General features: G+C 44.5%; 1 protein-coding gene across 1 annotated transcript in view; it reads left to right on the top strand.

The window, feature by feature from the left end:
- The window catches only part of LOC122399434 (fat-like cadherin-related tumor suppressor homolog), a 314,643-nt gene extending 304,542 nt beyond the window's left edge, over positions 1-10,101 (top strand). Inside the window, exons 19-25 of the mRNA XM_043400114.1 lie at positions 74-1,471; positions 1,558-1,695; positions 1,774-4,476; positions 4,703-5,036; positions 6,032-6,172; positions 6,414-6,560; positions 6,971-10,101. Of these exons, the coding sequence (XP_043256049.1) occupies positions 74-1,471; positions 1,558-1,695; positions 1,774-4,476; positions 4,703-5,036; positions 6,032-6,172; positions 6,414-6,560; positions 6,971-7,521 (5,412 nt within the window). The 3' untranslated portion in view covers positions 7,522-10,101. The remainder of the gene's footprint in view (positions 1-73; positions 1,472-1,557; positions 1,696-1,773; positions 4,477-4,702; positions 5,037-6,031; positions 6,173-6,413; positions 6,561-6,970) is intronic.
- The last annotated feature ends 5,265 nt before the right edge of the window (positions 10,102-15,366 follow it).

Here is a 15,366-nt window from a genome sequence, read left to right as displayed (position 1 = left end):
CTAGTTTTGGCTAGTCTAGTCTGTTAGTCGGTTAAAACTATCTGACGGAAACGTTCGCTCCTCTTTGGTTCAGGTGGTTGCAACAGATAACGGAAACCCGAAACACTTTGCGAGGACTTCCGTCCACGTTAAGCTGAAGGATTACAACGATAACGCCCCGGCGTTCGTGGACGATCGTTACGAGGCCACGGTAAACGAAGACGCTCTGCCAGGAACTGTGGTAGTCAAGCTGATCACAGTCGACAAAGATTCGGACGTTAACACTCCAATAGAGTTCTATATAACGTCCGGCGACTCGAGATCGCAATTTCAGATTAGATCGACGGGCGAGGTGTACGTGGCGAAGTCTCTAGACCGGGAGACCATCGATCGTTACGAACTCGAAATTGTCGGCACCGATGGCAAATACGTCTTCAAGACAAAAGTGACGGTTCAAGTTCTGGATGTGAACGACAATCCGCCGTATTGTCTCAGGTATCGTTACAGAGAGATCCTCTCCGAAGGATCGCATCCTGGCACGTACGTGCTGACTGTCCTCGCCACGGATTACGACGATGAACCGAACGCCAAATTGCGTTTCTATTTAACGGGCGATAACAACGACAAATTCTTTCTGGACAAGGAGACCGGCGTCCTGAAGACCATCGGCCAACTAGATCGAGAGACCCAAGCAAGATACTCGCTCACCGCCCACGTACAGGACAGAGACAAGCCATCTTGGGAATGTTCCTCTCAGCTAGAAATACTGATTTCAGATCTGAACGATAACGCACCGAAATTCACGATGCAGACCTACAGCGCCACGCTGCCCGAAGACGTGGAAGTCGGTACCCTGGTGACCAAGGTCCACGCCACCGACAACGACATCGGGATTAATCGCAAGATCAGATACGAGTTCATCGATTCCGCGGATGGGCACTTCCTCATTGCGGCGGACAGCGGTATCGTCACGCTCGGCAAACCGCTGGACAGAGAAACGAAAGCTATGTACAACGTCACCATACAGGCCCTGGACCAGGGTACGCCGCAGCTGACCAGCGTGACATCGCTGGTCGTCAACGTGCAAGATATTAACGACAATCCCCCGGAGTTTGCCTCCAAGGTCCACTTCTCCAAAGTGCCCGAGATATATGCGGTCGGTACGGAAGTGGCGAGGGTCCTCGCCACATCCAAAGACACCGGCGTCAACGCGGACGTTTACTACTCGATCGTGGGTGGAAACGAGCACAAAAAGTTTCAGATAGACGCGCGCACCGGCGTCATCACCATCGCGGAACAGCTGGACTACGAGCGTGCGCGCGACTACTTTCTGACTATTCAAGCCGTCGACGGAGGCATTCCGCCGTTGAGTAATCATGCTACAGTCAACATCACTGTGATCGATAGCAACGATAACGCCCCCGTCTTCAGCGAAGTTTCGTACAGGACTTCCGTGAGGGAGGACGCAAAGATCGGCGAGAAAGTTACACAGGTAAACATTCTACTTTATATATTATTCGATTATAATAAACAGTACTCTCGTCGAAACTATATTGTACCTTCCAATCGATGTTCCAGATATTCGCGAACGACATGGACAGCGAGGAAAACGGAAACGTGTCTTACTTCATCGAGCGTGGCGACAGGCAAAAGCAATTCTCGATCGATCAAAAAACGGGACAAGTAACCGTGGCGGCGCCATTGGACCGGGAAGAAGTGAGTGGAAATCATAAAACGACGCGACGATAAATCCGTCTGTACACGATTGTCGCGTAACCTCATTTTGCATTTCAGATCTCCAACTACGTGCTGGAAGTTCACGCCCGCGACAGTGGTATACCGATGCTCTCTAGCTTCGTGATGGTAAACATCGAGATTTTAGATGCAAATGACAACCCACCACTGTTCTCCCTTTCGAATTATACCGCCGTGGTGCAAGAGGACAAGCCCTTGGGCCATACCGTGCTGCAGTTCGTCGTTACAGATGCAGATATCGAACCGAACGCCGATCCGTACACGTTCGACTTCCGTTCTGGGAACGAGGGCGACGCCTTTAGGTTGGAGCAAGACGGCACGCTACGAACGGCGACCAAGTTCAACAACAGAGTTAAAGACAAATACGTGTTGCACATACGCGTTTTCGACAACGGCAGTCCGCCTCTATATTCCGACTCGTGGGTCGTGATCAAAGTCATCGAAGAATCCCAGTATCCGCCGGTGGTCACGCCATTAGAAGTGATCGTAAATTCTTACATGGACGAGTATCCAGGAGGTATCATAGGAAAGGTTCACGCGACCGATCAAGATCAATACGACACTCTCACGTACAACCTGATACCATCGTCTCCGATACCGAACGAACTGTTCCAAATAGACAAAATCGACGGCACCCTGGTTGCTCTCCCGCGATTGGACGTCGGCGAGTACAGGGTGAACATCAGCGTAACGGACGGGAAATTTCATTCCACTTCCGTTGTGAAGGTGAACGTTGATCTCGTGAGCGAGAAGATGCTAGAGAACTCCGTGATCATTCGATTCAGAGAAGTGAGTCCCGAGGACTTCATACTGAGCCATCGCAAAGGATTCGTCAGGACAGTGCGCAACGCGATGAACTGCAGACTGAAGGACATAATCGTTATCAGCGTTCAGCCGTCTTCGGACGAGGCGAATTTGATAAAGTCTCGAGCTATTCGCCAGGCCGTGCACAACGACTTGGATCTATTGTTCGCGGTGAAAAAGAGCGGCGGTGGCGCGGGATCCGCGGGATTCTACGCTTCTGAGAGTATCCGGGAGGCGCTGAACCAGCACATCGAGGAACTAGAAGAGTCCACGAAACTGGTGGTCGAAGAAATCGTTAGATTTAAATGCAACAAAGGCTACTGCGTGTACGGAGACTGTCAGGACAAGATCGTTCTCGATCTCGAGCAAATCACGCCCGTGGCCACCGACGTGATGAGCTTCGTATCGCCGCGACACAAGCACAAAATGGAATGTAACTGCAAAGAGGGCTACGCTGGCAATCATTGCGAGATGGTTGTCAACGAGTGCGCCAGGGATCCCTGTCCATTGTTCAAAGTGTGCGTACCAGACTCCTCCGTGCAGGGCTACTCTTGCCAATGCCCCGAAGGCTTCGCCGGGCAGACCTGTGACATTGACATCTCCAAGTGCCACGACGAATCCTGTTACATACCGCGAAATCCGATATCCTTCAGCGGAAAGAGCTACGCTCGCTACAGGATCGACAAAACCCTCATCCGGCAAATAATCGAGGACCGTCTGAGTTTATCTTTGAGGATCAGGACGGTGCAGCTGACTGGAAACTTGATGTACGCGGCCGGCAAAGTCGACTACAACATCCTGGAAGTGGTGAACGGGGTTGTGCAGTACAAATTCGATCTGGGTAGCGGAGAGGGCTTGGTCCGCGTGAGCAGCGTGTACGTGAGCGACGGACAATGGCACGAGATCCAATTGGAACGGGAAAGCAACAGCGCCAGGTTGACCGTAGACGGAAAACACGTAGCTCATGGCTCGGCGCCGGGCATCAACGACATTCTGAATCTTCAATCGGACGATCTCTACTTGGGCGCCGAGGTGAGGCAACATCCGTCGATTCTGGGCTTCGAGGACGTTCAACGGGGCTTCATCGGATGCATGGACGACGTCAGGATCGCCAGAGTGTCTGTGCCTTTGCACATGAGCGGCGCCAGTAGCGTGGCTGTCTTGAAGCGTTTTGCGAATGTCGAGTTCAGCTGCGACGCCACCATCGTGTTGATACCTCCAGGCATCTGTGGCTCGCAGCCCTGTCAGAATGGTGGCACGTGTAAGGATTCCGGCGGCGATACTTACGAATGTCAATGTCACAGCAGATTCGCGGGTCTGGCTTGCGAGATCGATTCCGATCCGTGTGCCTCTTCCCCTTGTCTGTATGGTGGTCGTTGCAAGATCGTGCCGGAAGGAAGCGACTACACCTGCGAGTGCGTCGGTCCCAGCCTCAGTGGCAAACGCTGCGAGTTCGGAAGATACTGCAGCCCGAACCCTTGCATCCACGGTGGCGTCTGCGAGGAAGGTAACAACGGTCCGATATGCAAATGTCAGGGATTCACGGGGGAGCGTTGCGAGACCGATGTGAACGAATGCGATGCAAACCCGTGCACCAACGGGGGCACCTGCGTAAACGAAATCGGGACGTACAGATGCATCTGTCCGCCGAACATGACCGGTTTGAACTGCGGGAACCCTGCGTACTCGACACCGATCATATCGAGTCACTTCAACATCACGTGGGAACAGCTAATGTGGATAGGCGTCGCGGTGGTGTTGAACCTTTTCCTGATAATCGTGTTCTTCGCGTATCGACGGATCAGAATGAAGCGCACCAGGGCGCGAGCGAACAACATCAACAACGAGACCAGGAAACAGATCGTCCTGAACTCGGCCAGGCCGCACGAGCACGAATTCAAGCGCAGCTCGAAGCTGAGCAACTTGGAAGTAATACAGGTACATATAGGTATACTCAACGGGGCCGTTTCGGTTTCGTCAGCACTGAGAAGAAAGCGCATGCCTTTGATCATTTTATACCGTACACGCTAGGCGATAGACGATTAGTAAAATTTTATTTTCATGCCGTTTTATTCTTGGTTTGCGATCATCAGCCGGTATTCCCTTTTCCCAGCGAGTGACGCGTGCATTGAGTTTAAGGTTTTCGTGTGATTCTTTTTTGCAGAGAGAACCTCCCCAATGCCCTCCCAGACCCGCATCCTACACACCCAGCTCGAACAACGAGCCAGCCGCGTACAGTAACTCGGCGGCAGTGGCTCTGAATAATCTGGACACTCTGCGCAGCTACGGTAGCGCTGGCGACGAGCTGGAAAATTTCCCGCCAGATTATTTGAGAAACCTAAACCGCAGCACTCCCGTGCCCCCTCCATCCTTAACTCTCGCTAACCCGGTCGGCGGAAACGCTACAGGCAGCGACACGGATAGCCTCCATAAGCCGACCTGGCAAGAGCAGATGCAACTAGCTTCCTTCATCACGGACACGACCAAGATCAAGAACGGTGAGTAGTATGCGTTGCTGATTCCCCGACTCATCGTAGCTTCTTACTTTTGTTTTTCGCTTGCGGCATGCATCGTGGGTGGAACTAGCTTCTCTCCTCTACTCTTTCACGTCCTTCGTGTCCTCGTAACGCCTTCCTATATTTCTCTCTTTCGCGCTGTCTCTTCGATTACTCTTAACTGCGTCGACGTCGTCTTCTAGGGACGTTTCACAGCGAATACGGACGCTTTTGGAGCAACGTCTTCAACTTCTTGCTAAATCCAAAATGTGTCCAATTTCGCGTGGAATGATCCACTATAGTCTGTCATACAAGAGTGCAGACGTCGGTACACCCCGAAAGATTAATCCAAAATGGTTGGAAAGTATATACGAAACACCATGTTGCGTATAACTAATAGCTTATCTAATCTCCGCCATTACTAATTATAATCTGGTACTATCGTGATATTCTTCCAACAAGATCTTTTACGTAAGACACGTTTCTGTCGAAACTTCTTCGTCCGGGGATTGGAACAACCCCAAACATGAACCATTATTGGATGTTTAACGGTTCGTTGGGTCACTGCATTCGCGCAGGAAGACCAAGATTTCCGTACAGGAAGTAATGATCGAAAAGAATACTCATCCGTGAAAACGACATCACGGCCAATATTACCCCGCACCCTTGCCGTCGTACGTACTCTCCGAACAGCAGAGATTTTAGTACAGTATTCCGCCAAGAAACATTACTGTTTCCTAACCGCAGTTTTACGATCATTATACCGTCAAAAATAGTTTATGATACGAACAAGATAACACAAACTCGACTCGAATATCGTATTCAACTATTCTGTACTCCGAGAATATAAGAGTTCCTCCCCCACTTCGCTAAACTCTTGCGTGACAGACTGTACCTCCGTCTCCTTTTCTTAATACGAATGTCGATAACAGTATGCTGACTTGGGCGTGTAGCGAATCGAATTAACACTGGTTGTATCGTATTGTGTGCGCTAACAGACCTGAAACGAGCGAGCCCAGTGGTACCAGAGCTGACCACTGGAGGACTTCTACTAAATTCTTCTCGACGCGTGCCTCATGGAGGTGGGACCTCCGTTGCCTCCATGATGTCCATCGAGGATGATCCTCGTATTGTCGGCGGTAAGTCCAAGTAATTAGTATGCCTGAACGATCACGATACATACGTTATTGGGTTTAACGCTTCGCTTGATGCTATCCCCTATATCTATCGGCCAGTTTCTTTTTATTTTTTACATAGATTTTATTTTATTATTTTTATACCTTCACCAGAACACTGCTTCTCTCCTCGCTCCGTATCGCGGCGACGGGGACCGTCGCATGTAGCGTGTCGGAGTACAGTTGTTGTCTGCAATGCTTTTAGGGTATCACTGGGACTGTTCAGACTGGGTCAGGCCAAGTCAAAACCCCCTACCTAACATCACGGAGGTACCTGGAAGCGAAGTTCCAGACTCGTCCAGCTTCCACAGCAATGAGAGTAACGAATCAAACACTCCTCAGTTACCGTCAGGTGAGTACGCGGAGTGCATGCGCGACATATTTGCTTCCACTGGCACACTTGGCACCTTAAACTCTTTAGTTGTAACACTCTCAGCTCATGCTGTTTCCTGGTTTCGTTTCTCACGTAGAATACCTTTTAGAAGCCTCTAAAATAATCATCTTCATTTCGAATAACCATTTCTGTAACGCGCGTCGTTCACGGTTAAAACGTGCACACCGGATTGGTGCTACCATTGATCCAACGTTTTGCTTATTACGTAGCTCGATGAATCCCGTTTAATCCACAACTTGTACACGTAATGTCTGATGATGTTCAGATTCGAAACAATTGGTGCAGGTCTCTCAAGTTGGGGGTTAAACCGATGGAAGGTAACGAATGATCGAGAGCACCGTGTGTAATACGAAATAATTTCTTTCCAGTGCACGGCTCTGTAGATCCGGCGAGAGACATCGAAACATTGAACGAGGATCAAGAATCAGAATACGTCGGTGACTCTGAATGCGGGACCGAGTTCTCGGAACAGTACCATTGCACGGAAACGCAACGGTTGAACCCTCTCGATAGCGGCGGCGAAGGGGAATACAAATACAAGGGTTCCGAGAGTTATCTACGTCATCCGAACTCTTACCTGCCGCATTACAATATTCACACGGACACGGAGAACGAAACGAACCCGTTAAACGGACGTCTTAGTACGCTAGAATCCGACGAGGAGGAAGACGATGTAGTGCCTTATGGTTTCCCAAGCACCCGGCGCAACCGATGCCACAAGGGTGACGACGTCGACGAGATCGGTTCGGTGATCACCACGCTGGAGGAAAGGAATTCGTTATTGGGCGGTGCCACGAGCAACAGCGACTTATCCACCAATCTATGCGAGATTGACGATTCGGAGTACGAGATCGCCGATCAGAAGAGCAACGGCCGCCTGTGGTTGTCGGGGAACGGTATCACGCAAACCTCGGTGTGACGAATAGTGGTGGCACCGTTTATAAACAGACTGTACGTGATCGTGTTTTTCTGTGCTTCTTGAGTAAGAGATCGGGTGCGAATGTTTGTGAATATACGACAATTTTGTACATACATATTATCAGCATAGGTAGAGAGAAGAAAAGAGTGTACAGAGGCAGCTACGGAAGAAACTTGGCGGACGAGCCGACAGTATGGTATTCGCATACTGAGCCAACGATGTACCTTGCTCCGCGCAGGTGCATCGTGCCTCAAATCTCCTATGTAGGTAGAGCTTAGGTACTAACGTACTTAATTCTGCGATCCTTGAAGAAATTATATGGAGCGACGAGGACGTAATTTTTTGGGGAACGATAAATAATTACCAGGTTCTTTTAACGATTGGACACGAGTTCACGGGTTCCACGCGAATTGTTTAATTGAAAAATTTTATTGTATTCGACGATTCTTACGCCGTGGACCATCAAGCGTCTTGATAATTTGTCGTATCGCGAAACATTAATCTTTCTTTATCTACCAAAGGGGATGAGGTTTAGTAAAAAGAAAAAAAAGATGGATATATACATATATATATTATGGCAACTATGCGCAACTATTACAGGTAAGAAGTTATCTTGGTTAAGGATAAAATTCGTTACTTGGGAGAAGTAAATTTAATCACGACCGCGTCGTCAGACCAATGACTATTATTTAATGACCTATCGTTTAAACTTAAATGTTATCCGCAACTATAATTCCAGTGCAAACAAAAAAAAAAAAAAATGGTACATAGGTACATTTATGTATTTTTACTATTTGCTAACCGACTTTATTTTGGTTACGTACGAGATGAACCGACGGACTACTTAATAATATAAATATAAGTACAGCGTAGTCTAGCAAGTAAACGAATTGACTCTAGTGAAAAAAAAACAGTGCTCTGCTTCTAGGGCGAATATATGTGCATGACTGCTGGCGTTTACTGCAGCGAAGCACAATAGTTAAAAAGATATGAAATATTTTTACTGTGATGATAATAATGTTTATACGATGATCAAATACTATGACTTGTATGATAACGATTGTAATATTAACTATCCGACGTTTTATAAAAGAAAAGAAATGAAGAAAAAGCGGAGTACATCCCTCCTCCGCCATGTACGTAAGCTAAGTCAACGTTCCGTTCGTTTAAACTTCTTTTTTTCTGTTTTAATACGTTTTTTTTTTTATTCACTTTCGTTTACTTTAAATTTCTTCTTCCATCAGTCACCATCATGTTCGACGAACATAACTGCATACATGGTGCTACTACTTACATCACGCTTTAACATTTTATCTACTCTTTAATAAGACTGCTCAGCGATGCGAAATATACGCAGCTCATTAACGCTCTTTACCATGAATTACTCATAGTTCTCACGCTATTAATTTCATTGTCAGAATCTGTCCACGTAATTATAACGAAACATTTTTTAAACTGCCAACTAACTCTTAATGCCATACAAACAATGCATTTCCCTTGATTGATTTTGTGTAGTTGAGCGCGACACACAATGGATCAAGAAACTGTTATTTCCGTGCCTAATGTCTTTTGAAACACTGTGTACTTCCATGCGAGATACATTTTAGTTGAGCAAATATCTAGGCGGCAGCTTAATCGGGTGAAGTGTACACGTTTTTTTTTATATATATACATGTACGTAGAAGTTTCCTGTCAAATTCACTTTTTATGTTCCTGTTCTGTAAAGGACGCTAGCCATCTTACTCTATATTTAGTGGGATAAATGAGTAAACCACGTTAATAATAATGCGAAACAGGGTGACTTCTCTTTTGCGTTGACCAAGAGAAAAATAAATTGTCTCGTTCTTGCGTAAGTTCGAAACAGCTGTGCTTCCCGCCACTGAACTTTCAACGCAACACTTACACGGATACAATTGAACTTAGATAATTTATTCTATATTAGAATGAAATAAGAATATTGTACAGTTTTAACTTAACAAATTGTATCGGAATCAACATCAACGCGCAATGAAAGTTTCAGCACATGACGAAGCGCAGCAAGTTCTTAACTGTTAAGATTAATTTTATTTTTTACGAATCAATAAAGAACACGTATTGGTTAAAGAAGACTGTAAAGTGACGCGGATGATTGAAACGATCGTACGTTCCCAAATATTGTACCAATCAGTTTGTAATCACGCGGCGATCGTAAAGTATTTGGTTGTAAAGATATGATAGAGAACACGCAATATTTTTTAGAGCTTCTGATCGATTAGCAATATTAAGTTTTTTTTTTTTCATGAAACGTTCTCGTAAGAGTAATATTTAATGATTTAATATGATTAACAATTCAAGCAATCGGAATTGATCGATGAAACATAATACTTCTTTTGTGTGCGTTTACTTTTTTATTTTCCGAACTACTTATTATTGACATTTTGTACTTGATTATAATTTACAAACTAATAAATAGTTCCGTTTACTTCTCACGTTATCACGAACTTGCCATAATTGTACAATTGTGAAGAAGTAGAAAATGAATTAACACGAGAAAAAAAAAAATATGTGGGTACAACTTCCAAATTTACCGTAACACTTAGCCCTGCTAATAGGATACATATCGATATCATGAAATCTTTCAAACAGTGAGGAACTTGACTTGTTATAATTATAAGGCTATAATTAATTTGTACAAGATCAACCTATTGTAATAAAGAAAACAATCTTGCCTACATCTTGTGTGGTATACAAATAACCTTATACCTTACTGGACCAGGTACAAGTATCATATATCGGACATTTTATTAGTCCTAATTCTACATTAAAATTAACACGATCAGTGATTATTGTCAACACTATTCCAACAGAAAACGCGAAGAATATAACCGATCGCAACTCTAAAAGTAATCAAGTTCGGTTCATTATATTTGCAACGCGATAATATTCACATTTCGCAACACTAATGCAATCCGAGATCAGCTCTTATACGCAACACTACTCTGAAAGAAAACACGAAAACATTTCATCGAAATTGAAACGAATAACTTTAGAAAATGTACTATACAGAAAAGGAACATTTATATAAGAAAATGATTGAAATTTAGGTTGAAAATTCATACTTAGACATAGTATTACTTAGGTGTCGTGTATTATATCGATATTCAATGTTCAAGCAGTCAGGTAATAATATAAAAAAGGCGGGCAAGTGTCAGTTTGCCCAAGTTTGTCGAGCAATAGTACCCTTTCTCGAAGCTGGATGGCGGCTCAAGCATTTACCTAGCGTCGAACAGGTAGAAAATTAATAATAATGACGATAATAATAAATAATTCGATGCTAGATGACGACAAAGAGTAGTTCCTAGAATACATCTTTTAGGCCATCTAACGTGGAACACAGCGATTTATTTCTCGACAAACTTGGGCGTTCTGTGCGTAGGTGGCGCTGAGATCGTTTTTATGGCCCGAGAGTCCGAGGACTCTCGCCAGAACGTCGTAGTATGCTATAGATATGCATAAAATTAATATATAAACGAGTAAATTAAGAAAGGTAGCGACGCGTTTATGGGCCGGGTGGTCGAAACAAGTCAAATACAGCTTATGGCATATAAATTTGTTTATTATCATTATCTGTATAATATATTTGAAACAATATCATTCTACAACATTGCATAAAAATATACAAAGACATGACAAAATGTCTTGACTCTCGTTTGATAAAACATGTTCATGAATAATTTGATCAGCGTTGCACCGCTATCGGTTCTAACGGAATTCAATCAATTTAAATAGGTCACTTTCGAATTGCGTCGTTTTAAACCTCGATTTTTCTTTTCCTCTCTTCTTTTATTTCCCCCCCTCCCAGTGTCTCCGCAGAAAATTGTAATCAATCGATGAACCCGGAGCGAAATAAAACGATTTAATCGCGTTTCGTTCGGAGTCCCCGTTCGCACGTGTTCGTCGGGAGAACGAAATAAAAAAAAAAAAAGAAAAAAGAAAAAAAAAGAATGAAATTCCTTTTCAACGGGCACTTACGGTCTACCGATAAACCATCGGCGTTCTCGTAAAATAATTCTCTGGCTCGTAATCGACGTGCAAACGGGGGTCTTTGCTGCGACACGAACGGCTACCTTCGGTTTCTGTTCCTTCTTATGCAATGAAAGAATGCGATGACCCGATACACACAAAAGGAACGTTCATTCTCTGATAAGGCGTACGCTTAACGTCTCGGTGACCAAAAGTACGAACGATTCTCGGGACGAATCGAAACGGAAATAAGGCGGTCTATGAAAAAATAAAGAGAAACGAAACGCGTTTAACCTCTCGGTTCTTCTTTGTTTTTTGTTTGTTTTTTTCTTCGTTTTTCTCTTTTTGGAATGTGCGCGCGCCGCGGCGAGAAGCGTTACAGAAACGTAAACAAGAAAAAGGCAAGAAAAATGGAGAGAAAGAAAAACAGAAAAGGGAGCGCAACCGTGGACGAGGAGTCGTTTCGAGCGCGTCATAAACATGTTTAGAGAGTACGTAGGCCAGAAATAATAAGAAATAAGAAGAAAGTGAACGACAGATAGTAAAAATAGTCGAAGAGGAAGGATGGACGACAAAAGTAGAATGCGTTTTGAATTGTCAACGAAAAGACGGCGATGATTTTTTTTCCCCCCCCCCACGCGTGGCCTTTGACGAGAATTGAAATCGGCTCAGATTTTTTAGCAACACTCTCAACCGAACGCAATTACCATCTTTCTTTTGAGATCATTGGCCGAAGGATAACAATGATAATTATAATATTAATAATGACAATAGCAATAAGTAATAATAATAATATGACAATAATAATATAATATAATAATATAATAATAATAGTTACTTAATAATAATAATAGTAATAAAAATAACTATCCGTAAACTATCCTTTACCAAGGGAGATATTACCCATTAGCTTATTTACATAATCTGTGTATATGATTTTTCACGTTTCTCTTACTCCGTTCTCGTGTTCTTCGTTTTCATTTTAAATTACGAATCATTACAATAATTCACTATCGAATCCGCTTTCGATCAGCAACATAAATAATTAGAACGCAAACACTGTTCTCGTTTTCTTATTTACAGGCATTATTCCCCCCCCCCTCGCGTCTCGATCCAATCAACGTGCATCACTTTCTCTTTCTCTCTCTCTCTCTCTCTCTCTCTCTCACTCTCATTCGCTTCGTAATCCATTTTACTCCGATTTTTAAATTATTGCTGCCCCGTCCTCCGTCTCGCGATGGCCAGAGATCCGCCCTCCCGGAAAGAAACGGCGATGCGTAATGTTTCGCGGCACGGATCATCGAAAACCAATCGCGTCGAGTCGATCCGTCTGCTCGAGTACCCGGGATGCTGCGAGCCGCGGCCATTTTAAACGTCCCCCCCCAGGAGGCTTACGAAACAACGGCACCTCTATGTACGCGCTATGGCTCGTCTTAACGAGCGAGTCTACCATTATCATTACAGCATTAACAATATATATATCACAATCGTTGAGAACAATAGCGTTAAGAGAGTATTGATTCTGCGTCGATGAATCTGCGGCGAAACCGCCAGCACGCGCCATCCCGGACATTCGCCATTCTTCTCTTTCCACCGGTTACCTTAATTTACCACTCAGGGTTCTCTCGGACGAGACACCTTTTTTCCTAACAATTTTTAGTCCTGGTAAACATTAATTGGCCGCTCGAGGACACTCGACAGTCGTTATCGGTCCCCCACCACGACGGTTATTCTACTATTTTTTAACGCAAACCTGCAGATATGCTCTCTGTTTATGTGATTCGTGGTCGAGGAGCGACTTCGAGTGGCCATTTAATCTTTGTTAACTTGGCTACGGGTTCCAGGCGAGTGTCCAAAATCTGTACAAAGTTTGGGAGCTTGAAGGATGTCGTTATCGTTCGTTATGTGGACTGATAAATGACTAATAAAAAGAGGATGTCTCGACGAATGTCTGGTCCGAAGGAACCCTTGGTCCTCGATTCTCAGATTTAATTAAAGATCGGCCTCAATCAACGTCGTCTTCTTTTATTTCTGTAATCGATGAAGGAATCGACTTGGATGACCAGTCGTCCCAATAGGGACTGTGGTTCTCCCCCTAACAATGGCTCGATCGTTCTTCGTGGTTACGAAACAAATTTTAGCAAGTGAAATTAAGTCGAAACTACAAATATTTCTAATATCGTAGCCCAGGTGTTCCAATGATTAAACTTCCCTCGCCATCCAAGTCGATTTTTCCTTCGCCACGACAATAATTGCTCGCACCAATTCGATCAGGCTAGGCACATGTTAAACGCACTTTGCACAGCACACAATACGAATTTCTGTCTCGTTTGTCTTCTCATATAGATTTGATTCGTCGCTAATGCTGCTCCATCGAATTATCGTTACAGAACAATGCATTACGATCGTTATTTCGATCAACAAAAGGGATTACGGTCGAGCTACGAGTCTGGCTGAGACATTATGGACACTGTTTGATCGCATAAAAAGGGACAATACTGTAACGAAGTTACGTAAAGTGTAGATAGATTATATACAGAAGCAACTACGCGAACAAATAACTTACTAATCGAATTTAATGTCTGTTAATCTATCTAGACTGCGTCACGTTGCGTTCAGTGCGTGCCTAGCCACAGAATGGAAACTTCGATGCCAACGTTTTCGAATTGACCGAATCGATCCTCGACTCTTCTCCAGATTGTCACTGTGCATGTCCATCGCGGACCGTATCCAGAGACGGGGAAAATCTCTATCGAGACGATAACAGAATATTTGACTCGCTACTCGTCGAAAAAGACCAAAATTTTAATCGCAGGACATTGTGTTTGTTATCTGTTGATCGAACAAAATTTTTCCCATCTCCGACCGTATCCCATGACCCGTTCGAGGCGATTTCACGTCGAGAAGGGAGAGAAACGGCTTTCCTTTGCATTCTCGATCCCCTCTCGTCTACCGTCGAAGAAGAAAACGCCATAAGACTTCGCCGATTATCCGCGAGCCGCAAAAATTACAGTCACGTGCTTCGCTCGCTTTCTCTTTGTGTCTCTATCTACCTCATTCACGCCCCCCTGACTACAATATTTACAATGACGAAGGAATTAAGAAACTGATGCGTCCCCGTGCTTCCGTCCCCGTGATTCCGAGGCGTCGCCATCTTAGATTTTACCGCGTCCATCGAAAACCTCACGGTGCGATAGAAACAGCGTCGTTTCACGCAGTTAATTAAAAGGGGACTCGCGTGTGACGATTTACCATAAATTACGATCGTTTAAATTATCGTGGTAACGTAGGTGGGACCAATGCGTGCCAATTTTTGTCTCTTGTTCGTCTTTCTCTTGAGAATTGCTACCTTTCTCGATATTCTCGGTTCCACAGCAGTTGTACTACTTTGTTGATAAGATTTGTTTGATAAATCGTAACACGTATGCCCCCTTTCTATCGCTTGTTTCTGAAGGACGGCCTCTTCGTCACAATGGTACAGAGGTTCCCTCACGCGTTCGTATAAAAATTGAATAACTTTTCGGTAATCGTTGGTGTAATAAGGATTGCGTAGAATGGATGTAAAGTTCTATTGGTTCTTTATTGAAATGCAAACTTTAACAAAATTAAGGAAATATGTATCGGTAGACGCCTGAAGAAACCGACCTTAGAAAGCGAAATTCTTGTGACGTGGTTCGAGGGTGTTTCTCGTGTTCTTGTAAAGAAAGAGTCGGTAGAAAATGATCTAGTCGACGGTCTACGCAAAGTAAGCGAGTACAAAATAAATTGGATACAAGAACCGTAGGTTCCAATTTTGGACAAACGATAATTGTTGGTTGACAACGTCCAATGTAGACAACACCA

The sequence above is a fragment of the Colletes gigas genome, unplaced genomic scaffold (assembly GCF_013123115.1).
Source record: "Colletes gigas isolate AHSC1104 unplaced genomic scaffold, ASM1312311v1 Colletes_gigas_Sc00013, whole genome shotgun sequence".
Classification (NCBI taxonomy): Eukaryota; Metazoa; Arthropoda; class Insecta; order Hymenoptera; family Colletidae; genus Colletes; species Colletes gigas.
This window is presented reverse-complemented; position numbering and strand designations above follow the sequence as displayed.